Consider the following 27,444-nt stretch of genomic DNA (forward strand, 5'->3'; position numbering starts at 1 on the left):
CGCGGGGTCCCCTCCCTCCGGGGGATCCCACAGCCCTCCTGAGGATCCCGGCCCTGTTTGGGACCCAAAACTCCTTTAGGGACCCCACAGCTCTCCTGGAAACCCAGCTATGGGTTTCCCTCCTGGGGATCCCACAGCCTTCCGGGGGACACCATCCCCCTCGGGGCCCAGCCCTCCTGGGGACCCTACAGCCCTCCCAGTTACCCCAGCCCTCTTGGGAACCCCAGCCCTCCCAAAGACCCCAGCCTTCCTAAGGACCTCAGGACTTTTGGGGACCCAAACTCTCCTGAAGGCCCAGCCCTCCTGGGGACCTTGAATCCCACCCAGGGACCCCACAGCCCTGCTGGGGAGGGCTGACACTGGGGGTACTCACGGCCCCACCACCACAGCTGCCACCTTCATTTGGGATTTCCACCTGCAAGAGAAAGCTGTCCATGTGCAGGGGGCTTGGCTGTCCCCACCGCTGTCCCCACCGCCGTCCCCACCGCCCATGGGCCAGCCCCAGGGGGAAGCGGCTCAGGATGCAAACGCAGGGCTGGCTGTGGGTGCAGGAGCCGTCCCACCGCGGCCGTGACGCCCAGCTCCGTGCTCACCAGTTGCGTGTAGAAGTGCACCAAGCCCAGAAGGTAGAGGGCAAAGTGGATGCAGTTGTTGTTGCCCAAGCGGTATCTGGCTTCGCTGTTCATCGCCTCCCTGACTTTACTAGGGAAGTCACTGGGGTCCATCCCGCCGATTTTTCCAGTAAATCTGGCATTTCCCCCTCTCCCTTTTCATGGCTTTGAAGCCTTCCTTGCTGATCCGACCAGTGTTCCTCTGAATGCTCGTGTCTGGAAAACCGAGAGCTGCCCATCACCCTGCCCATCACAGCTGTCCCTGCAGAGCTGCTGTACCCAATGAGCCAAGATCCTCATGGGTCACATGTCCTCCGGCTCAATCTTTCCTCCCTCTCCGTGAGAGGCGGAGAAAGGCTGAAAGCAAAAGCAAAACGAAAAAGCAGTGCAAAGTCCAGGAAACCCCAGAATGAGTTTTTCTGCTTCCTAAAGCTGGGGTTAATTTGCTAACGGCAGCTTAAATGTGAAGTCTGGGAGCGGAGGGAGGTGATTTGGGAGATCCTGGAAACGCTCTGGAGTCAGAGGAGCTGCCGGACATCTCCAAAAGTGCGTGTCATGCAGCAACCTCCCACCCGCCTCCGAGAGACCTTCGTCCAGCCCCAGCCTGAGTAGGACCCAGCTGCTGGTTTTTGCTCCTTTCCCCTTAGAAGCCACGGGGACATTTCCCCCTCGCTGGGGAATCAAACTTGCCCTCTCGTGGGAGCGAAGCCTCCCAGAAACTTCCCCATGAGTGTGGGAACTGCAAAAGTCTCTAAAAGCAAGCTCGGAGAGAGACCTGAAGCAGCTCTAAAGAATCCCAGTGGAGGAATATTTTCACAGGATCACAGAACGGTTGAGGTTGGCGGCACCTCTGGAGGTCATCTGGTCCAACCTCAAGCTAGAGCTCCTTGCCCAGGACCATGCCCAGATGACTTTTGAATACCTCCAAGGATGGAGGCTCCAGAACATCCCTGGGTGACCTGTGCCAGGGGTCGGTCACACTCACAGTGAAAAAACTCTTTCCTGGTGTTCAGAGGGAACCTCCTGTGCTTCCGTTTGTAGCCATTGCCTCTGGTCCTGGCACTGAGCGCCACCGAGAAGAGCCTGGCTCCGTCGCCTTTACTCCCCCCATCAGGCGTTGATACACACTGATAAGATCCCCCTGAGCCTTTTCATCTCCAGGTTGAACAGCCCCAGCTCTCTCAGCTTCTCTTCATACAAGAGATGCTCCAGACCCTTGGTGGCCCTTCGCCGGTCTCTCTCCAGTATGTCCATGTCTCTCTTGTACCGGGGAGCCCAGCACAGGACCCAGCACTCCAGGGGTGGCCTCACCAGTGCTGAGCAGAGGGCAAGGACCACCACCCTCAACCTGCTGGCAAGGTTCCTCCTAATGCAGCCCAGGATGCTGCTGGCCTCCACTGTGCCCCGAGGGCACATTGCTGGCTCACGGTCAACTTGGTGTCCCCCGGCACCCCCAGGGCCTTTTCTACCAAGCTGCTTTCCAGCTGGTCGCCCCCCAGCATGTCCTGGTGCCTGGGCTTGTTCCTCCCCAGCGGCAGGACTTGGCACCTTCCCCTTGTTGAACTTCATGAGGTTCCTGTTGGCCCATTTCTCCAGCCTGTCCAGGTCCCTCTGGGTGCCAGCACGACCCTCTGGCGCATCAGCCACCCCTCCCAGTTTGGAGTCCGCAGCAAACTTGCTGAGGGTATGCTCTGCCCTGTCAACCGGACCAGTAATGAAGATGTTGACCGGGACTGGACCCAGGATTGACCCCTGGGGTATACCGCCGGTGACTGGCATCCAGCCAGACCTGGTCCAGCTGTTTGGCCAGTTCTCAAGCCAGCAGCCCAGGGAATATTTATTTTGATGCTCAAAACCAAACGCCGTTATCGAAAGAGGCATCTGTTTGTCTCAGGAGGCCACAGGGAGTGAAGAGCTCTTCCCCCTTCGAGATGTGCCAAGGCAGGACATCGCTCACAGGCAGCTTCAGGGAAAAGGAAAGCAAAAGCGAAAAAAGCACAAATCAAACAGGTTTAGCACAGACTCTCCGTGCCACCGTTCATTGCCACGCAGGAGGGATTGCAAAGCCACCAACACAACGCTGGTCCCCCGGGGAGGGATGTTCCAGCCCCACGCATCCCCCAGGCGCATCACCGCCTCCATCACTGCAGCGCTGGGGACACCTGGGAGAGAAGATGGGCTGTGGTGACGCTCGGCTGGAGCGGGCGTTGGGGTCCCCCGGGGTGGTGGCACCCACCATGGTGCCAGCGAGCTGGCCCAGCCCCAGCAGGGTGAGGGCAAAGTGGATGCAGTTGCAGGTGACCGCGTCATACTCCACCGCCTGGTCCATGGCCGCCCGGATTCGCCGCTGCAGGGCGGCCGCATCCAGCCCTCCCTTCCTCCGCAGCACCTTGGCCGGACCCCGTGTCCGCAGGAGGTGGTTCTTGCCGTGCTTGGCCACGATCCCCGATGGGGATGTCCCCGAGCTGCCTGTGGAGCAGAGGGTACGCTGTACCCCGTGTCCCTTCCACCGGGACGTCCCCACGCCGTGGCCACCTCCTGGGGCTCACCTTCCAGGTGGATGATCTCCCCATCACCGCAGTAGATGCCGGCGTGGGCGCCCCACCAGCCAGGGCCCCCCGAGGCCAGTGGGAAGAGGAAGAGGTCCCCGGGCTGGGGCTCAGCCACCCCATCGGGGACTATGTCAAAGTGCTGGCCCAGCAGCCCCTCGCAGAGGAAGAACGCTGCCGTGCTCGCCACTCCAGCCACTGCCTGGGGACCCATCCGTGTTTCAGGGCCACCGGTGCCCCAGGGACAGCGGCAGCATCCCCAACCCACTGGCTCATCCCCCATCCCTGGTGGCTTGGGCACAGCTTGGATCTCCATGGATGGGGAAACCCTCCGAGAAGGGGCCATTTCCTCTAGGAGCTGAGGGAAAGGCAGGGCTTGCAGGATTTGGCCCTGTTGAGCCAGGGGTGAGACGGGTGGTGCCGGGCGCAGAGGGGATGCTGGCACTTACCTGCCTGGAGCTGCCCACCTGGAGGGACAAACACCCGGCGTCAGCCCCGGTGGCGCTGGGGAGATGGGACCCAGGGCACCAGTGCCATGGCGCAGCCCCTGCCTGGACCGCTGCCATGCCCCTGCCCGAGCCCCTGGCCGGGGTCCCCGTGCCAGCACCCCCAAAACCTGTCGCACCCAGGAGCCCAGCCAGTGCCGGGCCTGGAGGAACGGCCCGTCCGGGGCTCGCAGGGTCTGCACCAGGGTGCTCACCTGTGGGGAGAGGGGGCAGAGCGAGCCGGGGAGCCAGCCTCTGCTAGCACCCATCCCCTGCTGGCACCCACCCCTGGTACCACCCACCCCTGCTAGCACCCACCCCTGCTGGCACACATCCCTGCTAGCACACACCCCTGCTGGCACCCACCCCTGCTGGCACCCACCCCTGCTAGCACCCATCCCCAGCCCAGAGCAGCCTCCCAGGAACCCCCATCCCCTCTGCATCCCCAGACTCGGCACTGGGCAGGTCCCAGCCACGGGGTCCGTGGGTGCCACAGCAGAGGAGTGGCACCTCCTGGGTGCGGGTGCCCTCCCCGCCGGCTCCCCCTTTACCTGGGCGAGGAGGTTCATCTGCAAGGAGAAAACATGGTGTCCAGAGAATGAGGACATGGGGCCATGACCAGCCCCATTTCGGGGACCTCTCTGTCCCCAAACAGTTGGGGTGCCAGGTCACCCTGCCAAAACGCAAGCTGCGGCGTCGGGCACCACGCCAGCCCTGGCACTCGTGCCATGCGCTGTGCCCCATCCCTGCCCTCTGGCAGTGTCCCCCAGTCTGGCAGTGTGCCCCCATCCCTGACCCCCGGGCACTGTCCCCATCACCTGCGTGCTGCTCTTCCCCAGAGCCCGTCCCCTTGTGGCCACACCAGATCTGCCACTGTCCCCATGAGCTGTGCATGGGGCAGGAGAAATGCCCCCCAAGTGCCACCCCGTCACCCAGGTGGGACACCCACGGGTGTCCCATCCTGCCACCCCACCACCCAGGTGGCTGTCCCAGTGTGATGTGGCCAGACAACCCGCCTGCTACAGCGCCCTGCGAGCCGATGAGCTGCGGCTGTTCACCAACCCCGAGGCCACTGGGCCACAGCCGTGGTAAGACTCCTCCAAGGAGGCCCCCGGCACCCTCCGGCAACGGTGGCTCTGGCTGAGTGTCGTCCCATGGGTGCCACCCCCAGCTGCTGTGGCTGGATGCAGCCTGGCAAATCCTCCCGGTTCGGTGGGGATGGACGTCCCTTAGAAAAGGGGTCAGTGGTGGCATTTTCCCAGCGCAGGGAGGGGACCAGGGAAGGGCTCTGTGTCTTGTCCCCACTAATATGGCATCCTCGTGGTGTTGCAGCCATCCCCGCAGGGCTGGCATCCTCATGGGGATGCCAGCCATCCTCACCAAAGTTGCATTTTCTGGGGGCTGCAGCTGTCCCTGCAGAGCTGCTGCACCCAATGAGCCAAGATCCTCATGGGGATGCTACCGTCTCCACTGAGTTGGCATTCTCGTGGGGATGCCACCATCTCCACCAAACCTGCATCCCCACAAGGAAGCCACCATCCCCACCGTGCTGGTTTTGGCTGGGGTAGAGTTAAATTTCCTCCCAGTAGCAAGTACGGGGGCTCTGTTTGGGATTTGTGCTGGAAACAGTGTTGGTAACACAGGGATGTTTTCGTTGCTGCTGAGCAGTGCTGACACACAGTCAAGGCCTTTTCTGCTCCTCACCCCACCCCACCAGCGAGCATGCTGGGGGGGGCACAAGAAGCTGGGAGGGGACACAGCCGGGACAGCTGACCCCAACTGACCCAAGGGATATCCCACACCACATGACGTCATGCTCAGCACATAAAGCTGGGGGAAGAGGAAGGAAGGGGGGGACGTTCGGAGTGATGGCGTTTGTCTTCCCAAGTCACCGTTAGGCGTGATGGAGCCCTGCTTTCCTGGAGATGGCTGAACACCCGCCTGCCCATGGGAAGCAGTGAATGAATTCCTTGGTTTGCTTTGCTTGCGTGAGCAGCTTTTGCTTTGCCTATTAAACTGCCTTTATCTCAGCCCACGAGTTTTCTCGCTTTTACCCTTCCAATTCTCTTCCCCCCCCGTCCCGCTGTGGGGTCAGTGAGCGAGCGGCTGTGTGGTGCTTAGCCGCCAGCTGGGGTTAAACCATGACACCCACCAAACCAGCATCCTCACAGGGATGCCACTGTCCCCACCAAGCTGGCAACCTCGTAGGGATACAACTGTCCCTGCCAAACCAGCATCCTCACATGGATGCCACCGCCCCTCCAAGCCGGCATCCTCATGGGGATGCCACCGTGCCCACTGATCCAGCATCCTCGCAGGGATGCAGCCGTCCCTGCTGAGCCAGCATCCTCATGGGGATGCCACCACCCCCACCAAACCAGCATCTTCACGGAGATGCCACTCCCCTGGTGAGTCACCCCGAGCTTTCCCTCCCCAGCTGGTGGCTGGCAGCGTGGTGATGGCATTCGGGGAGGTCTGCCCGGAGCGCATCGACCTCCTCCACAAGAACTACCGCAAGCTCTGCAACCTGCTCATCGACGTGGAGGAGTGGGGGCAGGTGGTCATCATCAACATGCTGACCCGCTACGCACGCACCCAGTTCCTCAGCCCCAACCAGAACGTGAGTGTGGGAGCCTTGGGGTGCCAGGGAGCCTCGGGGTGCCCTGGGAGCCCCGGTTCGGGCCAGGGAAGTGGGGTGAAGGAGGGTGCTGTTGGGGGGCTGCAAGGCTTCCCTCCTAGCGGCAGGAGTCCCTGCTGGAGGAGAGCGCCGAGAAGGCTTTCTACGGCTCCGAGGAGGAGGACGCCAAGGACGCCAAGGCGGAGGCAGCCTCGCTGGCCAAGCGCAAACCCTACGTCATGGACCCCGACCACCGCCTGCTCCTCCGCAACACCAAGCCCCTGCTGCAGAGCCGCAACGCTGCGGTGAGCCCCCTGCCCCAGCCCTGTCCATCCCCGGAGGCCACGGGTGGTGTCCAGCAGCCTGCGCTCGTGACGTCCCCACTGGCCAAGGAGCCAGCGGCGTGCTTGAGGGACACCCAGGGCTGGGCTTCCTCCAGGTGCTGCCGGGTGGGACTCTGGGAGACACAGCCATCTCCCGGGGTGCCCCATGCTCGCCAGGTGACACTCGGGTGTCTCCCCGCAGGTGGTGATGGCCGTGGCGCAGCTCTACTTCCACCTGGCACCCAAGGTGGAGGTTGGCGTCATCGCCAAGGTGCTGGTGCAGCTCCTGCGGAATCACAGGTCTGTGGCACCCGGGTTGCGGTGGTCCCCTACCCCACTACCATGGCTGGTGGGACCCCTGGGGAGCCTCAAGACCCTGGGAGAGACCCCCAAGAAGACCATCCCAGCAGGCTCCTGGCAAGACCTGTGACCCCGTGGAGAGGAGCTCACACTGGAGCAGTTTGTGAAGAACTGCAGCCCATGGGAAGGACCCACGTTGGAGAAGTAGGTGGAGGAGGGGAAGAGAGCGAGGAGGAAGGAGCAGCAGAGACAACGCGTGATGAACTGACCATAACCCCCGTTCCCCGTCCCCCTGCACCGCTCGGGGGGAGGAGGTGGAGAAATCGTGAGGGAAGTTGAGCCCGGGAAGAAGGGCAGTGTGGGGGGAAGGTGTTTTCAGATCTGTTCCTATTTCTCATTATCCTACTCTGACTTGATTGGCAATAAATGAGATTAGTTTCCCCGAGTCGAGTCTGTTTTGCCCGTGACGGTAATTGCTGAGTGATCTCCCTAACCTTATCTCGACCCACGAGCCTTGCGTCGTATTTTTCTCCCCCTGCCCAGTTGAGGAGGAGGAGTGATAGAGCGGCTGGGTGGGTGCCTGGCAGCAGGCCAAGGTCAACCCACCGCAATTATATTATGATGCATGTTGTCTGATAAATGACATATATATGACACATTATGTATTGCATTGTGTTCTTTATTCTTATTGTAGATGTTGTTGTTGTTATTCTTCACAGGTAATTATTGATATTGGCAGACGTTTCAGTTATGATGATTATTCTTTGCAGCTAACAAGCCCTGAGCGGCTGGTTGCCAGCTGGGCAGCTCTCTCACCCCACCACGCAGGAGTGAGGCAGCGAAGGAAAACGGGCACATTTCAGGTAGAAAAAAATAATAAAGCGTTTAATTAATGCACGGCAATTAAGCTCCAGAAAGCAGAAAGCAACCCCCTCCCAAAAACCTGTCCTTCCCTGGGGCGAGTTGTTGGGGTGCACAACGCGATGCTGAGGCTCCTCTGTGGGTCGGGGGGGGGTTTGTCCTCAGGGGGACGCAGCAGCTGCCACCCCTCACACCATGTGGCTGCTCCTCTGCAATGCGGAGGTGGGTGGGCTGCAGGTGGCCTGGAAAGGGGGGGACAGTCCCCCGATGCCCGGCCCTGCCCTTCCCGCCCCATGCGGCTGGGTCCCCCACCAGCTCTGGCAGCTGGAGCCCTGCCCTCCTGGGGACCCCAAAGGCCTCCCGGGGACCCAACCCTTCTCAGGACACCGCAGTCCTCCCATGGACCCGCAACCCCCTGGGGACCCCAGCCCTCCTTGAGGACTCCAGTCCTCCTGGGGAAACCGCAGTCCTCTGGTGAGCCGTCCCTTCTGGGGACACCACAGCCCCCCCAGTTACCCCGGCCCTCTTGGGGACCCCAGCCCTCCCAAAGACCCCAGCCTTCCTAAAGACCCCAGTCCTCTTGGGGACCCCAGCCTTCCCAAAGACCCCAGCCCTCCTGGGGATCCCACAGCCCTCATGGGAACCCCACCCCTCCAGCAGACACCAGCCCTCTTTGGGGAATCCACAGCCCTCCCGGGGACCCCACAGCCCTGCAGGGGAGGGCTGACACTGGGGATACTCACGGCCCCACCACCACAGCTGCCACCTTCATTTGGGATTTCCACCTGCAAGAGAAAGCTGTCCATGTGCAGGGGGCTTGGCTGTCCCCACCGCTGTCCCCACCGCTGTCCCCACCGCCCGTGGGCCAGCCCCAGGGGGAAGCGGCTCAGGATGCAAACGCAGGGCTGGCTGTGGGTGCAGGAGCCGTCCCACGGCGGCCGTGACACCCAGCTCCGTGCTCACCAGTTGCGTGTAGAAGTGCACCAAGCCCAGAAGGTAGAGGGCAAAGTGGATGCAATTGTTCTTGCCAAAGTGGTATCTGGCTTCGCTGTTCATCGTCTCCCTGACTTTACTATGGAAGTCACTGGGGTCGATCCCGCCTCTTTTCCGGTAAATCTGGCATTTCCCCCTCTCCTTTTTCATGGCTTTGTAGCCTTCCTTGCTGATCCAACCAGTGTTCCTCTGAACGCTCGTGTCTGGAAAACCGAGAGCTGCCCATCACCCTGGCCCGGCCACCGCGCTGCTGCCCACCTTTCGGCCACCGCCACGTCCCAAAAGGGAGCAGGGGTCGGGCGCTTACTCTGGAAGTGTATGACCTCTCCATCCCCGCAGTAGACGGCCGCATGTTTGAAGCTGCTGCTGAGGACACCAGGGCTGATGTTCATGGGGAAGAGCAAGATGTCCCCGGGCTGCAAATTTCTCTCTGACACCTTCCTGAAGACATCCCCGTGGCCGGGGACGCTCTTGAGCAGCAGAAACTTGAGAGTCTCATACTCCCTCTGCCAACCGCGCCAGGGAGGGAAGGTGAGGAGGTTGCAGAACCTGCCCCATTGACCCCAACACCCCCCGAGCTCCCCACGCTGCCGGTGGAGGTCTCCCCAACCTCCTACTTACAGAGCTGCTCGACATCTGCAAGGAGAGAGGAACAGAAACGGGGTGTCAGCACTGTGCTTGTGCCGTCCTGCCCGTGCATGGAGGGCAGGGTGCCACCCTGCCATCACACCCTGCCCATGATGGCTCCTGCCAGGTGCAAGGGCTTGGCTTGGGCAAAAGTCACCCGTCCTCCCCAACTTCTTCATGCTGGAGACGCCCCGGGACAAGCCCCGTTCATCATCTCCCCCCCTGCCCTGGCGTGAGGGTGGCGCGGGCAGCTGCCTGCGAAGGAGTGTGAAGATGGGAGCACCCTTACCAGGCTACTGCTGCTCATAATCAGTGATGTCCCTGGGCCGGAGCCGGTGACGGAGCCGGTGACAGAGCCGGGCTGCTGGCACCTCCACCAAGGGTCCTGGGAAATGCAGCTGGGAGGGGACGGCAGGCGCCGGGGTCAAACCTCACCTCTCAATCTTTCCTGATGCACGTGAGAGGTGGAGAAAGGCTGAAAGCAAAACGAAAAAGCAGTGCAAAGGCCAGGAAACCCCAGAATGAGTTTTTCTGCTTCCTAAAGCTGGGGTTAATTTGCTAACGGCAGCTTAAATGTGAAGTCTGGGAGCGGAAGGAGGTGATTTGGGAGATCCTGGAAACGCTCTGGAGTCAGAGGAGCTGCCGGACATCTCCAAAAGTGTGTGTCATGCAGCAACCTCCCACCCGCCTCCAAGAGACCTTCCTCCAGCCCCCACCTGGATCCACTTTTGACCCCTGGGGTAGACCACCGGTGACTGACCTCCAAACAGACCTGGTCCAGCCATTTGGCCAGTTTTTAACCCACCAGCCCAGGGACTTACTTATTTTGATGCTCAAAATCAAATGGCGTCAGCGAAAGAGGAATCTGTTTGACTTGGGAGGCTACAGGGAGCGAAAAGCAGCCACTCCCTTCGAGGAAGGAAGAAAGGGGGGAGCTGCACCAGGGGTGGGACGTTGTTTACCAGCAGCTTCAGGGAAAGGAGCTTCTGGGAAAAGAAAAGCAAAAGTGAAAACAACACAAGGTTCTCCATGTCTCCTGGAGACCCCACAACCCTCCTGCGAAACCCCATTCCTCCGGGGATCCATCCATCCTGGGGACCCCTTCCTCCCGGGGACCCCATAGCCCTCCTGGGGATCCCAGACCTCCTTTGCTGTCAGTCTCCAGCTCTCCTGGAGACTCCAGTTGTGTTTGGGGATGCCAGGCCTCCTGGGGACCCCAGAGCCTTCCTGGGGACCCTGAAGCCCTCCCAGGGAGCCCAACCTTCCTGGAGACACCAGTCTGCTTTGGGGAACCCACAGCCCTCCCAGGCACTCCACAGCCCTCCCGGGGACCCCACAGCCCTGCAGGGGAGGGCTGACACTGGGGGTACTCACAGCCCCACCACCACAGCTGCCACCTTCATTTGGGATTTCCACCTGCAAGAGAAAGCTGTCCATGTGCAGGGGGCTTGGCTGTCCCCACCGCTGTCCCCACCGCTGTCCCCACCGCCCATGGGCCAGCCCCAGGGGGAAGCGGCTCAGGATGCAAACGCAGGGCTGGCTGTGGGTGCAGGAGCCGTCCCACCGCGGCCGTGACGCCCAGCTCCGTGCTCACCAGTTGCGTGTAGAAGTCCACCAAGCCCAGAAGGTAGAGGGCAAAGTGGATGCAGTTGTTGTTGCCCAAGCGGTATCTGGCTTCGCTGTTCATCGCCTCCCTGAATTTAGCGTCCACCACCACCAGGGCTGGCGCGGTGCCCGACGCCGCAGCTTGCGTTTTGGCAGGGTGACCTGGCACCACAACTGTCTGGGGACAGAGAGGTCCCCGAAATGGGGCTGGGCACGGCCCCGTGTCCTCATTCTCTGGACATCATGTTTTCTCCTTGCAGATGAACCTCCTCGTCCAGGCAAAGGGGGAGCCGGCGGGGAGGGCACCCGCACCCAGGAGGTGCCACTCCTCTGCTGTGGCACCCACAGACCCCGTGGCTGGGACCTGCCCGGTGCCGAGTCTGGGGATGCAGAGGGGATGGGGGTTCCTGGGAGGCTGCTCTGGGCTGGGGATGGGTGCCAGCAGGAATGGGTGCTAGCAGAGGCTGGCTCCCCAGCTCGCTCTGCCCCCAAGCTGTGCCCAAGCCACCAGGGATGGGGGATGAGCCAGTGGGTTGGGGATGCTGCCGCTGTCCCTGGGGCACCGGTGGCCCTGAAACATGGATGGGTCCCCAGGCGGTGGCTGGGGTGGCGAGCACGGCAGCGTTCTTCCTCTGCGAGTGGCTGCTGGGCCAGCACTTTGACATGGTCCCCGATGGGGTGGCTGAGCCCCAGCCCGGGGACCTCTTCCTCTTCCCACTGGCCTCGGGAGGCCCTGGCTGGTGGGGCGCCCACGCCGGCATCTACTGCGGTGATGGGGAGATCATCCACCTGGAAGGTGAGCCCCAGGAGGTGGCCACGGCGTGGGGACGTCCCTGTGGAAGGGACACGGGGTACAGCGTACCCTCTGCTCCACAGGCAGCTCGGGGACATCCCCATCGGGGATCGTGGCCAAGCACGGCAAGAACCACCTCCTGCGGACACGGGGTCCGGCCAAGGTGCTGCGGAGGAAGGGAGGGCTGGATGCGGCCGCCCTGCAGCGGCGAATCTGGGCGGCCATGGACCAGGCGGTGGAGTATGACGCTGTCACCTGCAACTGCATCCACTTTGCCCTCACCCTGCTGGGGCTGGGCCAGCTCGCTGGCACCATGGTGGGTGCCACCACCCCGGGGGACCCCAACGCCCGCTCCAGCCGAGCGTCACCACAGCCCATCTTCTCTCCCAGGTGTCCCCAGCGCTGCAGTGATGGAGGCGGTGATGCGCCTGGGGGATGCGTGGGGCTGGAACATCCCTCCCCGGGGGACCAGCGTTGTGTTGGTGGCTTTGCAATCCCTCCTGCGTGGCAATGAACGGTGGCACGGAGAGTCTGTGCTAAACCTGTTTGATTTGTGCTTTTTTCGCTTTTGCTTTCCTTTTCCCTGAAGCTGCCTGTGAGCGATGTCCTGCCTTGGCACATCTCAAAGGGGGAAGAGCTCTTCACTCCCTGTGGCCTCCTGAGACAAACAGATGCCTCTTTCGTTAACGGCGTTTGGTTTTGAGCATCAAAATAAATATTCCCTGGGCTGCTGGCTTGAGAACTGGCCAAACAGCTGGACCAGGTCTGGCTGGACGCCAGTCACCGGCGGTATACCCCAGGGGTCAATCCTGGGTCCAGTCCCGGTCAACATCTTCATTACTGGTCCGGTTGACAGGGCAGAGCATACCCTCAGCAAGTTTGCTGCGGACACCAAACTGGGAGGGGTGGCTGATGCGCCAGAGGGTCGTGCTGGCACCCAGAGGGACCTGGACAGGCTGGAGAAATGGGCCAACAGGAACCTCATGAAGTTCAACAAGGGGAAGGTGCCAAGTCCTGCCGCTGGGGAGGAACAAGCCCAGGCACCAGGACATGCTGGGGGGCGACCAGCTGGAAAGCAGCTTGGTAGAAAAGGCCCTGGGGGTGCCGGGGGACACCAAGTTGACCGTGAGCCAGCAATGTGCCCTCGGGGCACAGTGGAGGCCAGCAGCATCCTGGGCTGCATTAGGAGGAACCTTGCCAGCAGGTTGAGGGTGGTGGTCCTTGCCCTCTGCTCAGCACTGGTGAGGCCACCCCTGGAGTGCTGGGTCCTGTGCTGGGCTCCCCGGTACAAGAGAGACATGGACATACTGGAGAGAGACCGGCGAAGGGCCACCAAGGGTCTGGAGCATCTCTTGTATGAAGAGAAGCTGAGAGAGCTGGGGCTGTTCAACCTGGAGATGAAAAGGCTCAGGGGGATCTTATCAGTGTGTATCAACGCCTGATGGGGGGAGTAAAGGCGACGGAGCCAGGCTCTTCTTGGTGGCGCTCAGTGCCAGGACCAGAGGCAATGGCTACGAACGGAAGCACAGGAGGTTCCCTCTGAACACCAGGAAAGAGTTTTTTCACTGTGAGTGTGACCGACCCCTGGCACAGGTCACCCAGGGATGTTCTGGAGCCTCCATCCTTGGAGGTATTCAAAAGTCATCTGGGCATGGTCCTGGGCAAGGAGCTCTAGCTTGAGGTTGGACCAGATGACCTCCAGAGGTGCCGCCAACCTCAACCGTTCTGTGATCCTGTGAAAATATTCCTCCACTGGGATTCTTTAGAGCTGCTTCAGGTCTCTCTCCGAGCTTGCTTTTAGAGACTTTTGCAGTTCCCACACTCATGGGGAAGTTTCTGGGAGGCTTCGCTCCCACGAGAGGGCAAGTTTGATTCCCCAGCGAGGGGGAAATGTCCCCGTGGCTTCTAAGGGGAAAGGAGCAAAAACCAGCAGCTGGGTCCTACTCAGGCTGGGGCTGGACGAAGGTCTCTCGGAGGCGGGTGGGAGGTTGCTGCATGACACGCACTTTTGGAGATGTCCGGCAGCTCCTCTGACTCCAGAGCGTTTCCAGGATCTCCCAAATCACCTCCCTCCGCTCCCAGACTTCACATTTAAGCTGCCGTTAGCAAATTAACCCCAGCTTTAGGAAGCAGAAAAACTCATTCTGGGGTTTCCTGGACTTTGCACTGCTTTTTCGTTTTGCTTTTGCTTTCAGCCTTTCTCCGCCTCTCACGGAGAGGGAGGAAAGATTGAGCCGGAGGACATGTGACCCATGAGGATCTTGGCTCATTGGGTACAGCAGCTCTGCAGGGACAGCTGTGATGGGCAGGGTGATGGGCAGCTCTCGGTTTTCCAGACACGAGCATTCAGAGGAACACTGGTCGGATCAGCAAGGAAGGCTTCAAAGCCATGAAAAGGGAGAGGGGGAAATGCCAGATTTACTGGAAAAATCGGCGGGATGGACCCCAGTGACTTCCCTAGTAAAGTCAGGGAGGCGATGAACAGCGAAGCCAGATACCGCTTGGGCAACAACAACTGCATCCACTTTGCCCTCTACCTTCTGGGCTTGGTGCACTTCTACACGCAACTGGTGAGCACGGAGCTGGGCGTCACGGCCGCGGTGGGACGGCTCCTGCACCCACAGCCAGCCCTGCGTTTGCATCCTGAGCCGCTTCCCCCTGGGGCTGGCCCATGGGCGGTGGGGACGGCGGTGGGGACAGCGGTGGGGACAGCCAAGCCCCCTGCACATGGACAGCTTTCTCTTGCAGGTGGAAATCCCAAATGAAGGTGGCAGCTGTGGTGGTGGGGCCGTGAGTACCCCCAGTGTCAGCCCTCCCCAGCAGGGCTGTGGGGTCCCTGGGTGGGATTCAAGGTCCCCAGGAGGGCTGGGCCTTCAGGAGAGTTTGGGTCCCCAAAAGTCCTGAGGTCCTTAGGAAGGCTGGGGTCTTTGGGAGGGCTGGGGTTCCCAAGAGGGCTGGGGTAACTGGGAGGGCTGTAGGGTCCCCAGGAGGGCTGGGCCCCGAGGGGGATGGTGTCCCCCGGAAGGCTGTGGGATCCCCAGGAGGGAAACCCATAGCTGGGTTTCCAGGAGAGCTGTGGGGTCCCTAAAGGAGTTTTGGGTCCCAAACAGGGCCGGGATCCTCAGGAGGGCTGTGGGATCCCCCAGAGGGAGGGGACCCCGCGAGGGCTGGAGTCCCCAAACAAAGCTGGGATCCCTGGGAGCCCTGCAGGATTCCCAAAGAGGGCTGGGGTCTCCAAAGGGGGCTGGGGTCCGCAGGAGGGCTGGGCTCCAGCTGCCAGCGCTGGCGGGGGACCCGTCTGCATGGGGCAGGAGGTGCAGCGGGTCAGGGGTTGCTTTCTGCTTGCTGGAGGTTAATTGCCATGCATTGATTAGATTTATTAAATTTTGCTGCCTTCAGGGATCTGCTTGGTAGAGTGCCATGGGACAAAGCCCTGGAGGGAAGAGGGGCCCACGAAAGCTGGGTAATATTCAAGGATCACCTCCTCCAAGCTCAGGAGCGATGCATCCCAACAAAGAGGAAGCCAGGCAAAAACGCCAGGAGGCCTGCATGGATGAACAAGGAGCTCCCGGACAAACCCCAACACAAAAAGGAAGCCTACAGAGGGTGGCAGCAAGGACAGGGAGCCTGGGAGGAATACAGAGGAATTGCCCGAGCAGCCAGGGATCAGGTTAGGAAAGCTAAAGCCCTGATAGAATTAAATCTGGCCAGGCACATCAAGGGCAACAAGAAAAGATTCTATAGGTACGTCGGGGATAAAAGGAAGAGGAGGGAAAATGTGGGCCCTCTCCAGAACGAAACGGGAGACCTGGTTACCCGGGACACGGAGAAGGCGGAGGTACTCAATGACTTTTTTGCCCCGGTCTTCACCGGCAAGTGCTCGAGCCTCACTGCCCAAGCCGCAGAAGGCAAAGGCGGGACTGGGAGAATGAAGAGCCGCCCACTGCGGGAGAACATCAGGTTTAAGACCATCTAAGGCACCTGAAGGTGCACAAGCCCGTGGGACCCGATGAGATCCGTCCGCAGGTCCTGAAGGAACTGGCGGATGAAGCTGCTAAGCCACTATCCATCGTATTTGAGAAGTCGTGGCAGTCCGGAGAAGTTCCCACTGACTGGAGAAGGGGAAACATAACCCCCCTTTTTAAAAAGGGAAAAAAGGAAGACCCGGGGAACTACAGGCCAGTCAGTCTCACCTCTGTGCCTGGCAAGATCATGGAGCAGATCCTCCTGGGAGCTATGCTAAGGCACATGGAGGACAGGGAGGTGATTCGAGACAGCCAGCATGGCTTCACCAAGGGCAAGTCCTGCCTGACCAACCCAGTGGCCTTCTGTGGTGGAGTGACTACATCAGTGGACACGGGAAGGGCTGCAGATCTTGTCTATCGGGACCTCTGTAAGGCCTTTGACACGGTCCCCCACAACATCCTTCTCTCTAAACTGGAGAGGTATGGATTTGATGGGTGGACTGTCCGGTGGGGGAGGAGTTGGTTAGATGGTCACACCCAGAGGGTAGTGGTCAACAGCTCAATGTCCAGATGGAGGTTGGTGACGAGTGGCGTCCCGCAGGGGTCCATATTGGGGCCGGTACTGTTTAATATCTTCATCAATGACACAGACAGTGGGATCGAGTGCACCCTCAGCAAGTTTGCAGATGACAGAGTGGTGCGGTCGACACGCCAGAGGGACGGGATGCCATCCAGAGGGACCTGGACAAGCTCGAGAAGTGGGCCTGTGTGAACCTCATGAGGTTTAACAAGGCCAAGTGCAAGGTCCGGCACCTGGGTCGGGGCAACCCCCGGTATCAATACAGGCTGGGGGATGAAGGGATGGAGAGCAGCCCTGCCGAGAAGGACTTGGGGGTACTGGGGGATGAAAAGCTGGACAGGAGCCAGCAATGTGCGCTCGCAGCCCCGAAGGCCAATCGTATCCTGGGCTGCATCCAAAGCAGCGTGGCCAGCAGGTCGAGGGAGGGGATTCTGCCCCTCTGCTCTGCTCTGGTGAGACCCCACCTGGAGCACTGCATCCAGCTCTGGAGCCCTCAGCGTAAGAAAGACACGGACCTGATGGAGCATGTCCAGAAGAGGGCCACGAAAATGATCAGGGGGATGGAACACCTCTGCTATGAAGAAAGGCTGAGAGAGTTGGGGTTGTTCAGCCTGGAGAAGAGGAGGCTTCGGGGAGACCTTCTTGCAGCCTATCAGTACCTAACAGGGGGCTTATAAAAAAGATGGGGGCAAACTTTTTAGCAGGGCCTGTTGCGACAGGACAAGGGGGAATGGCTTTAAACTAAAGGAGGGTAGCTTTAGACTAGATCTAAGGAAGAAATGTTTTACGCTGAGGGTGGTGAAGCACTGGCACAGGTTGCCCAGAGAGGTGGTGGATGCCCCATCCCCAGAAACGTTCAAGGTCAGGTTGGACGGGGCTCTGAGCAACCTGCTCTAGTTGAAGATGTCCCTGCCCACGGCAGGGGGGTTGGACTAGATGACCTTTAGAGGTCCCTTCCAACCCCAACTGTTCTATGATTCTATGATCCTGGAAACACTCTGGAGTCAGAGGACCTGCAGGACATTCCAAAAGTGTGTGTCATGTAGCAACCTCCCACCTGCCTATGAGAGATTTTCCTCCAGCCCCCACCTGGACCCAGGATTGACCCCTGGGGTATACCGCCAGTGACTGGCGTCCAGCCAGACCTGGTCCAGCTGTTTGGCCAGTTCTCAAGCCAGCAGCCCAGGGAATATTTATTTTGATGCTCAAAACCAAACGCCGTTAACGAAAGAGGCATCTGTTTGTCTCAGGAGGCCACAGGGAGTGAAGAGCTCTTCCCCCTTTGAGATGTGCCAAGGCAGGACATCGCTCACAGGCAGCTTCAGGGAAAAGGAAAGCAAAAGCGAAAAAAGCACAAATCAAACAGGTTTAGCACAGACTCTCCGTGCCACCGTTCATTGCCACGCAGGAGGGATTGCAAAGCCACCAACACAACGCTGGTCCCCCGGGGAGGGATGTTCCAGCCCCACGCATCCCCCAGGCGCATCACCGCCTCCATCACTGCAGCGCTGGGGACACCTGGGAGAGAAGATGGGCTGTGGTGACGCTCGGCTGGAGCGGGCGTTGGGGTCCCCCGGGGTGGTGGCACCCACCATGGTGCCAGCGAGCTGGCCCAGCCCCAGCAGGGTGAGGGCAAAGTGGATGCAGTTGCAGGTGACCGCGTCGTCCTCCACCGCCTGGTCCCTGGCTGCCTGGATCCACCGCCTGGGGACCCATCTGTGTTTCAGGGCCACCGGTGCCCCAGGGACAGCGGCAGCATCCCCAACCCACTGGCTCATCCCCCATCCCTGGTGGCTTGGGCACAGCTTGGATCTCCATGGATGGGGAAACCCTCCGAGAAGGGGCCATTTCCTCTAGGAGCTGAGGGAAAGGCAGGGCTTGCAGGATTTGGCCCTGTTGAGCCAGGGGTGAGACGGGTGGTGCCGGGCGCAGAGGGGATGCTGGCACTTACCTGCCTGGAGCTGCCCACCTGGAGGGACAAACACCCGGCGTCAGCCCCGGTGGCGCTGGGGAGATGGGACCCAGGGCACCAGTGCCATGGCGCAGCCCCTGCCTGGACCGCTGCCATGCCCCTGCCCGAGCCCCTGGCCGGGGTCCCCGTGCCAGCACCCCCAAAACCTGTCGCACCCAGGAGCCCAGCCAGTGCCGGGCCTGGAGGAACGGCCCGTCCGGGGCTCGCAGGGTCTGCACCAGGGTGCTCACCTGTGGGGAGAGGGGGCAGAGCGAGCCGGGGAGCCAGCCTCTGCTAGCACCCATCCCCTGCTGGCACCCACCCCTGGTACCACCCACCCCTGCTGGCACCCACCCCTGCTGGCACACATCCCTGCTAGCACACACCCCTGCTGGCACCCACCCCTGCTGGCACCCACCCCTGCTGGCACCCACCCCTGCTAGCACCCATCCCCAGCCCAGAGCAGCCTCCCAGGAACCCCCATCCCCTCTGCATCCCCAGACTCGGCACTGGGCAGGTCCCAGCCACGGGGTCCGTGGGTGCCACAGCAGAGGAGTGGCACCTCCTGGGTGCGGGTGCCCTCCCCGCCGGCTCCCCCTTTACCTGGGCGAGGAGGTTCATCTGCAAGGAGAAAACATGATGTCCAGAGAATGAGGACATGGGGCCATGACCAGCCCCATTTCGGGGACCTCTCTGTCCCCAAACAGTTGGGGTGCCAGGTCACCCTGCCAAAACGCAAGCTGCGGCGTCGGGCACCACGCCAGCCCTGGCACTCGTGCCATGCGCTGTGCCCCATCCCTGCCCTCTGGCAGTGTCCCCCAGTCTGGCAGTGTGCCCCCATCCCTGACCCCCGGGCACTGTCCCCATCACCTGCGTGCTGCTCTTCCCCAGAGCCCGTCCCCTTGTGGCCACACCAGATCTGCCACTGTCCCCATGAGCTGTGCATGGGGCAGGAGAAATGCCCCCCAAGTGCCACCCCGTCACCCAGGTGGGACACCCACGGGTGTCCCATCCTGCCACCCCACCACCCAGGTGGCTGTCCCAGTGTGATGTGGCCAGACAACCCGCCTGCTACAGCGCCCTGCGAGCCGATGAGCTGCGGCTGTTCACCAACCCCGAGGCCACTGGGCCACAGCCGTGGTAAGACTCCTCCAAGGAGGCCCCCGGCACCCTCCGGCAACGGTGGCTCTGGCTGAGTGTTGTCCCATGGGTGCCACCCCCAGCTGCTGTGGCTGGATGCAGCCTGGCAAATCCTCCCGGTTCGGTGGGGATGGACGTCCCTTAGAAAAGGGGTCAGTGGTGGCATTTTCCCAGCGCAGGGAGGGGACCAGGGAAGGGCTCTGTGTCTTGTCCCCACTAATATGGCATCCTCGTGGTGTTGCAGCCATCCCCGCAGGGCTGGCATCCTCATGGGGATGCCAGCCATCCTCACCAAAGTTGCATTTTCTGGGGGCTGCAGCTGTCCCTGCAGAGCTGCTGCACCCAATGAGCCAAGATCCTCATGGGGATGCTACCGTCTCCACTGAGTTGGCATTCTCGTGGGGATGCCACCATCTCCACCAAACCTGCATCCCCACAAGGAAGCCACCATCCCCACCGTGCTGGTTTTGGCTGGGGTAGAGTTAAATTTCCTCCCAGTAGCAAGTACGGGGGCTCTGTTTGGGATTTGTGCTGGAAACAGTGTTGGTAACACAGGGATGTTTTCGTTGCTGTTGAGCAGTGCTGACACACAGTCAAGGCCTTTTCTGCTCCTCACCCCACCCCACCAGCGAGCATGCTGGGGGGGGCACAAGAAGCTGGGAGGGGACACAGCCGGGACAGCTGACCCCAACTGACCCAAGGGATATCCCACACCACATGACGTCATGCTCAGCACATAAAGCTGGGGGAAGAGGAAGGAAGGGGGGGATGTTCGGAGTGATGGCGTTTGTCTTCCCAACTCACCGTTAGGCGTGATGGAGCCCTGCTTTCCTGGAGATGGCTGAACACCCGCCTGCCCATGGGAAGCAGTGAATGAATTCCTTGGTTTGCTTTGCTTGCGTGAGCAGCTTTTGCTTTGCCTATTAAACTGCCTTTATCTCAGCCCACGAGTTTTCTCGCTTTTACCCTTCCAATTCTCTTCCCCCCCCGTCCCGCTGTGGGGTCAGTGAGCGAGCGGCTGTGTGGTGCTTAGCCGCCAGCTGGGGTTAAACCATGACACCCACCAAACCAGCATCCTCACAGGGATGCCACTGTCCCCACCAAGCTGGCAACCTCGTAGGGATACAACTGTCCCTGCCAAACCAGCATCCTCACATGGATGCCACCGCCCCTCCAAGCCGGCATCCTCATGGGGATGCCACCGTGCCCACTGATCCAGCATCCTCGCAGGGATGCAGCCGTCCCTGCTGAGCCAGCATCCTCATGGGGATGCCACCACCCCCACCAAACCAGCATCTTCACGGAGATGCCACTCCCCTGGTGAGTCACCTCGGGCTTTCCCTCCCCAGCTGGTGGCTGGCAGCGTGGTGATGGCATTCGGGGAGGTCTGCCCGGAGCGCATCGACCTCCTCCACAAGAACTACCGCAAGCTCTGCAACCTGCTCATCGACGTGGAGGAGTGGGGGCAGGTGGTCATCATCAACATGCTGACCCGCTACGCACGCACCCAGTTCCTCAGCCCCAACCAGAACGTGAGTGTGGGAGCCTTGGGGTGCCAGGGAGCCTCGGGGTGCCCTGGGAGCCCCGGTTCGGGCCAGGGAAGTGGGGTGAAGGAGGGTGCTGTTGGGGGGCTGCAAGGCTTCCCTCCTAGCGGCAGGAGTCCCTGCTGGAGGAGAGCGCCGAGAAGGCTTTCTACGGCTCCGAGGAGGAGGACGCCAAGGACGCCAAGGCGGAGGCAGCCTCGCTGGCCAAGCGCAAACCCTACGTCATGGACCCCGACCACCGCCTGCTCCTCCGCAACACCAAGCCCCTGCTGCAGAGCCGCAACGCTGCGGTGAGCCCCCTGCCCCAGCCCTGTCCATCCCCGGAGGCCACGGGTGGTGTCCAGCAGCCTGGGCTCGTGACGTCCCCACTGGCCAAGGAGCCAGCGGCGTGCTTGAGGGACACCCAGGGCTGGGCTTCCTCCAGGTGCTGCCGGGTGGGACTCTGGGAGACACAGCCATCTCCCGGGGTGCCCCATGCTCGCCAGGTGACACTCGGGTGTCTCCCCGCAGGTGGTGATGGCCGTGGCGCAGCTCTACTTCCACCTGGCACCCAAGGTGGAGGTTGGCGTCATCGCCAAGGTGCTGGTGCAGCTCCTGCGGAATCACAGGTCTGTGGCACCCGGGTTGCGGTGGTCCCCTACCCCACTACCATGGCTGGTGGGACCCCTGGGGAGCCTCAAGACCCTGGGAGAGACCCCCAAGAAGACCATCCCAGCAGGCTCCTGGCAAGACCTGTGACCCCGTGGAGAGGAGCTCACACTGGAGCAGTTTGTGAAGAACTGCAGCCCATGGGAAGGACCCACGTTGGAGAAGTAGGTGGAGGAGGGGAAGAGAGCGAGGAGGAAGGAGCAGCAGAGACAACGCGTGATGAACTGACCATAACCCCCGTTCCCCGTCCCCCTGCACCGCTCGGGGGGAGGAGGTGGAGAAATCGTGAGGGAAGTTGAGCCCGGGAAGAAGGGCAGTGTGGGGGGAAGGTGTTTTCAGATCTGTTCCTATTTCTCATTATCCTACTCTGACTTGATTGGCAATAAATGAGATTAGTTTCCCCGAGTCGAGTCTGTTTTGCCCGTGACGGTAATTGCTGAGTGATCTCCCTAACCTTATCTCGACCCACGAGCCTTGCGTCGTATTTTTCTCCCCCTGCCCAGTTGAGGAGGAGGAGTGATAGAGCGGCTGGGTGGGTGCCTGGCAGCAGGCCAAGGTCAACCCACCATAATTATATTATGATGCATGTTGTCTGATAAATGACATATATATGACACATTATGTATTGCATTGTGTTCTTTATTCTTATTGTAGATGTTGTTGTTGTTATTCTTCACAGGTAATTATTGATATTGGCAGACGTTTCAGTTATGATGATTATTCTTTGCAGCTAACAAGCCCTGAGCGGCTGGTTGCCAGCCGGGCAGCTCTCTCACCCCACCACGCAGGAGTGAGGCAGCGAAGGAAAACGGGCACATTTCAGGTAGAAAAAAATAATAAAGCGTCCATCACCACCAGGGCTGGCGTGGTGCCCGACGCCGCAGCTTGCGTTTTGGCAGGGTGACCTGGCACCACAACTGTCTGGGGACAGAGAGGTCCCCGAAATGGGGCTGGGCACGGCCCCGTGTCCTCATTCTCTGGACATCATGTTTTCTCCTTGCAGATGAACCTCCTCGTCCAGGCAAAGGGGGAGCCGGCGGGGAGGGCACCCGCACCCAGGAGGTGCCACTCCTCTGCTGTGGCACCCACAGACCCCGTGGCTGGGACCTGCCCGGTGCCGAGTCTGGGGATGCAGAGAGGATGGGGGTTCCTGGGAGGCTGCTCTGGACTGGGGATGGGTGCCAGCAGGAATGGGTGCTAGCAGAGGCTGGCTCCCCAGCTCGCTCTGCCCCCAAGCTGTGCCCAAGCCACCAGGGATGGGGGATGAGCCAGTGGGTTGGGGATGCTGCCGCTGTCCCTGGGGCACCGGTGGCCCTGAAACATGGATGGGTCCCCAGGCGGTGGCTGGGGTGGCGAGCACGGCAGCGTTCTTCCTCTGCGAGTGGCTGCTGGGCCAGCACTTTGACATGGTCCCCGATGGGGTGGCTGAGCCCCAGCCCGGGGACCTCTTCCTCTTCCCACTGGCCTCGGGAGGCCCTGGCTGGTGGGGCGCCCACGCCGGCATCTACTGCGGTGATGGGGAGATCATCCACCTGGAAGGTGAGCCCCAGGAGGTGGCCACGGCGTGGGGACGTCCCTGTGGAAGGGACACGGGGTACAGCGTACCCTCTGCTCCACAGGCAGCTCGGGGACATCCCCATCGGGGATCGTGGCCAAGCACGGCAAGAACCACCTCCTGCGGACACGGGGTCCGGCCAAGGTGCTGCGGAGGAAGGGAGGGCTGGATGCGGCCGCCCTGCAGCGGCGAATCCGGGCGGCCATGGACCAGGCGGTGGAGTATGACGCTGTCACCTGCAACTGCATCCACTTTGCCCTCACCCTGCTGGGGCTGGGCCAGCTCGCTGGCACCATGGTGGGTGCCACCACCCCGGGGGACCCCAACGCCCGCTCCAGCCGAGCGTCACCACAGCCCATCTTCTCTCCCAGGTGTCCCCAGCGCTGCAGTGATGGAGGCGGTGATGCGCCTGGGGGATGCGCGGGGCTGGAACATCCCTCCCCGGGGGACCAGCGTTGTGTTGGTGGCTTTGCAATCCCTCCTGCGTGGCAATGAACGGTGGCACGGAGAGTCTGTGCTAAACCTGTTTGATTTGTGCTTTTTTCGCTTTTGCTTTCCTTTTCCCTGAAGCTGCCTGTGAGCGATGTCCTGCCTTGGCACATCTCGAAGGGGGAAGAGCTCTTCACTCCCTGTGGCCTCCTGAGACAAACAGATGCCTCTTTCGTTAACGGCGTTTGGTTTTGAGCATCAAAATAAATATTCCCTGGGCTGCTGGCTTGAGAACTGGCCAAACAGCTGGACCAGGTCTGGCTGGACGCCAGTCACCGGCGGTATACCCCAGGGGTCAATCCTGGGTCCAGTCCCGGTCAACATCTTCATTACTGGTCCGGTTGACAGGGCAGAGCATACCCTCAGCAAGTTTGCTGCGGACACCAAACTGGGAGGGGTGGCTGATGCGCCAGAGGGTCGTGCTGGCACCCAGAGGGACCTGGACAGGCTGGAGAAATGGGCCAACAGGAACCTCATGAAGTTCAACAAGGGGAAGGTGCCAAGTCCTGCCGCTGGGGAGGAACAAGCCCAGGCACCAGGACATGCTGGGGGGCGACCAGCTGGAAAGCAGCTTGGTAGAAAAGGCCCTGGGGGTGCCGGGGGACACCAAGTTGACCGTGAGCCAGCAATGTGCCCTCGGGGCACAGTGGAGGCCAGCAGCATCCTGGGCTGCATTAGGAGGAACCTTGCCAGCAGGTTGAGGGTGGTGGTCCTTGCCCTCTGCTCAGCACTGGTGAGGCCACCCCTGGAGTGCTGGGTCCTGTGCTGGGCTCCCCGGTACAAGAGAGACATGGACATACTGGAGAGAGACCGGCGAAGGGCCACCAAGGGTCTGGAGCATCTCTTGTATGAAGAGAAGCTGAGAGAGCTGGGGCTGTTCAACCTGGAGATGAAAAGGCTCAGGGGGATCTTATCAGTGTGTATCAACGCCTGATGGGGGGAGTAAAGGCGACGGAGCCAGGCTCTTCTTGGTGGCGCTCAGTGCCAGGACCAGAGGCAATGGCTACGAACGGAAGCACAGGAGGTTCCCTCTGAACACCAGGAAAGAGTTTTTTCACTGTGAGTGTGACCGACCCCTGGCACAGGTCACCCAGGGATGTTCTGGAGCCTCCATCCTTGGAGGTATTCAAAAGTCATCTGGGCATGGTCCTGGGCAAGGAGCTCTAGCTTGAGGTTGGACCAGATGACCTCCAGAGGTGCCGCCAACCTCAACCGTTCTGTGATCCTGTGAAAATATTCCTCCACTGGGATTCTTTAGAGCTGCTTCAGGTCTCTCTCCGAGCTTGCTTTTAGAGACTTTTGCAGTTCCCACACTCATGGGGAAGTTTCTGGGAGGCTTCGCTCCCACGAGAGGGCAAGTTTGATTCCCCAGCGAGGGGGAAATGTCCCCGTGGCTTCTAAGGGGAAAGGAGCAAAAACCAGCAGCTGGGTCCTACTCAGGCTGGGGCTGGACGAAGGTCTCTCGGAGGCGGGTGGGAGGTTGCTGCATGACACGCACTTTTGGAGATGTCCGGCAGCTCCTCTGACTCCAGAGCGTTTCCAGGATCTCCCAAATCACCTCCCTCCGCTCCCAGACTTCACATTTAAGCTGCCGTTAGCAAATTAACCCCAGCTTTAGGAAGCAGAAAAACTCATTCTGGGGTTTCCTGGACTTTGCACTGCTTTTTCGTTTTGCTTTCAGCCTTTCTCCACCTCTCACGTGCATCAGGAAAGATTGAGAGGTGAGGTTTGACCCCGGCGCCTGCCGTCCCCTCCCAGCTGCATTTCCCAGGACCCTTGGTGGAGGTGCCAGCAGCCCGGCTCTGTCACCGGCTCCGTCACCGGCTCCGGCCCAGGGACATCACTGATTATGAGCAGCAGTAGCCTGGTAAGGGTGCTCCCATCTTCACACTCCTTCGCAGGCAGCTGCCCGCGCCACCCTCACGCCAGGGCAGGGGGGGAGATGATGAACGGGGCTTGTCCCGGGGCGTCTCCAGCATGAAGAAGTTGGGGAGGACGGGTGACTTTTGCCCAAGCCAAGCCCTTGCACCTGGCAGGAGCCATCATGGGCAGGGTGTGATGGCAGGGTGGCACCCTGCCCTCCATGCACGGGCAGGACGGCACAAGCACAGTGCTGACACCCCGTTTCTGTTCCTCTCTCCTTGCAGATGTCGAGCAGCTCTGTAAGTAGGAGGTTGGGGAGACCTCCACCGGCAGCGTGGGGAGCTCGGGGGGTGTTGGGGTCAATGGGGCAGGTTCTGCAACCTCCTCACCTTCCCTCCCTGGCGCGGTTGGCAGAGGGAGTATGAGACTCTCAAGTTTCTGCTGCTCAAGAGCGTCCCCGGCCACGGGGATGTCTTCAGGAAGGTGTCAGAGAGAAATTTGCAGCCCGGGGACATCTTGCTCTTCCCCATGAACATCAGCCCTGGTGTCCTCAGCAGCAGCTTCAAACATGCGGCCGTCTACTGCGGGGATGGAGAGGTCATACACTTCCAGAGTAAGCGCCCGACCCCTGCTCCCTTTTGGGACGTGGCGGTGGCCGAAAGGTGGGCAGCAGCGCGGTGGCCGGGCCAGGGTGATGGGCAGCTCTCGGTTTTCCAGACACGAGCGTTCAGAGGAACACTGGTTGGATCAGCAAGGAAGGCTACAAAGCCATGAAAAAGGAGAGGGGGAAATGCCAGATTTACCGGAAAAGAGGCGGGATCGACCCCAGTGACTTCCATAGTAAAGTCAGGGAGACGATGAACAGCGAAGCCAGATACCACTTTGGCAAGAACAACTGCATCCACTTTGCCCTCTACCTTCTGGGCTTGGTGCACTTCTACACGCAACTGGTGAGCACGGAGCTGGGCGTCACGGCCGCGGTGGGACGGCTCCTGCACCCACAGCCAGCCCTGCGTTTGCATCCTGAGCCGCTTCCCCCTGGGGCTGGCCCATGGGCGGTGGGGACAGCGGTGGGGACAGCGGTGGGGACAGCCAAGCCCCCTGCACATGGACAGCTTTCTCTTGCAGGTGGAAATCCCAAATGAAGGTGGCAGCTGTGGTGGTGGGGCCGTGAGTATCCCCAGTGTCAGCCCTCCCCAGCAGGGCTGTGGGGTCCCCGGGAGGGCTGTGGATTCCCCAAAGAGGGCTGGTGTCTGCTGGAGGGGTGGGGTTCCCATGAGGGCTGTGGGATCCCCAGGAGGGCTGGGGTCTTTGGGAAGGCTGGGGTCCCCAAGAGGACTGGGGTCTTTAGGAAGGCTGGGGTCTTTGGGAGGGCTGGGGTCCCCAAGAGGGCCGGGGTAACTGGGGGGGCTGTGGTGTCCCCAGAAGGGACGGCTCACCAGAGGACTGCGGTTTCCCCAGGAGGACTGGAGTCCTCAAGGAGGGCTGGGGTCCCCAGGGGGTTGCGGGTCCATGGGAGGACTGCGGTGTCCTGAGAAGGGTTGGGTCCCCGGGAGGCCTTTGGGGTCCCCAGGAGGGCAGGGCTCCAGCTGCCAGAGCTGGTGGGGGACCCAGCCGCATGGGGCGGGAAGGGCAGGGCCGGGCATCGGGGGACTGTCCCCCCCTTTCCAGGCCACCTGCAGCCCACCCACCTCCGCATTGCAGAGGAGCAGCCACATGGTGTGAGGGGTGGCAGCTGCTGCGTCCCCCTGAGGACGAACCCCCCCCCGACCCACAGAGGAGCCTCAGCATCGCGTTGCGCACCCCAACAACTCGCCCCAGGGAAGGACAGGTTTTTGGGAGGGGGTTGCTTTCTGCTTTCTGGAGCTTAATTGCCGTGCATTAATTAAACGCTTTATTATTTTTTTCTACCTGAAATGTGCCCGTTTTCCTTCGCTGCCTCACT

The 27,444-nt window shown here is 61.0% G+C and overlaps 4 protein-coding genes across 5 annotated transcripts; 3 read left to right on the top strand and 1 right to left on the bottom strand.

Annotated features, from left to right (window-relative positions):
- Positions 1 to 5,965: 5,965 nt before the first annotated feature.
- On the top strand, positions 5,966 to 7,608 carry LOC143165225 (AP-3 complex subunit beta-2-like). The gene is made up of 4 exons (XM_076348681.1): positions 5,966 to 6,265; positions 6,391 to 6,567; positions 6,788 to 6,885; positions 7,605 to 7,608. Exons 1-4 carry the CDS (start codon positions 5,966 to 5,968, stop codon positions 7,606 to 7,608), a joined length of 579 nt encoding a protein of 192 aa, XP_076204796.1.
- A 141-nt stretch (positions 7,609 to 7,749) lies between these two features.
- On the bottom strand, positions 7,750 to 10,251 carry LOC143165287 (uncharacterized). 2 transcript variants are annotated; one of them, XM_076348747.1, is made up of 7 exons: positions 10,188 to 10,251; positions 9,656 to 9,841; positions 9,361 to 9,375; positions 9,047 to 9,245; positions 8,710 to 8,942; positions 8,490 to 8,531; positions 7,750 to 7,955 (listed from the first exon to the last, which is right to left on the bottom strand). In XM_076348747.1, the coding sequence occupies exons 2-7, from the start codon at positions 9,671 to 9,673 to the stop codon at positions 7,935 to 7,937; spliced, it is 528 nt and encodes a 175-aa protein (XP_076204862.1). In that variant the 5' UTR covers positions 9,674 to 9,841; positions 10,188 to 10,251; the 3' UTR covers positions 7,750 to 7,934. The 2 variants fall into 2 exon arrangements, with proteins under 2 accessions (XP_076204862.1, XP_076204861.1); XM_076348746.1 differs by having other exon boundaries at positions 7,750 to 7,988.
- A 9,553-nt stretch (positions 10,252 to 19,804) lies between these two features.
- Positions 19,805 to 22,599, top strand: LOC143165227 (AP-3 complex subunit beta-2-like). The gene is made up of 5 exons (XM_076348682.1): positions 19,805 to 19,876; positions 20,750 to 20,932; positions 21,058 to 21,234; positions 21,455 to 21,552; positions 22,596 to 22,599. The coding sequence occupies exons 1-5, from the start codon at positions 19,805 to 19,807 to the stop codon at positions 22,597 to 22,599; spliced, it is 534 nt and encodes a 177-aa protein (XP_076204797.1).
- Positions 22,600 to 25,323: 2,724 nt separating this feature from the next.
- On the top strand, positions 25,324 to 27,409 carry LOC143165288 (uncharacterized). The gene is made up of 6 exons (XM_076348748.1): positions 25,324 to 25,503; positions 25,784 to 25,798; positions 25,914 to 26,112; positions 26,217 to 26,449; positions 26,628 to 26,669; positions 27,204 to 27,409. Exons 1-6 carry the CDS (start codon positions 25,486 to 25,488, stop codon positions 27,222 to 27,224), a joined length of 528 nt encoding a protein of 175 aa, XP_076204863.1. The 5' UTR covers positions 25,324 to 25,485; the 3' UTR covers positions 27,225 to 27,409.
- The last annotated feature ends 35 nt before the right edge of the window (positions 27,410 to 27,444 follow it).

The sequence above is a fragment of the Aptenodytes patagonicus genome, chromosome 10 (assembly GCF_965638725.1).
Source record: "Aptenodytes patagonicus chromosome 10, bAptPat1.pri.cur, whole genome shotgun sequence".
Taxonomy (NCBI): domain Eukaryota; kingdom Metazoa; phylum Chordata; class Aves; order Sphenisciformes; family Spheniscidae; genus Aptenodytes; species Aptenodytes patagonicus.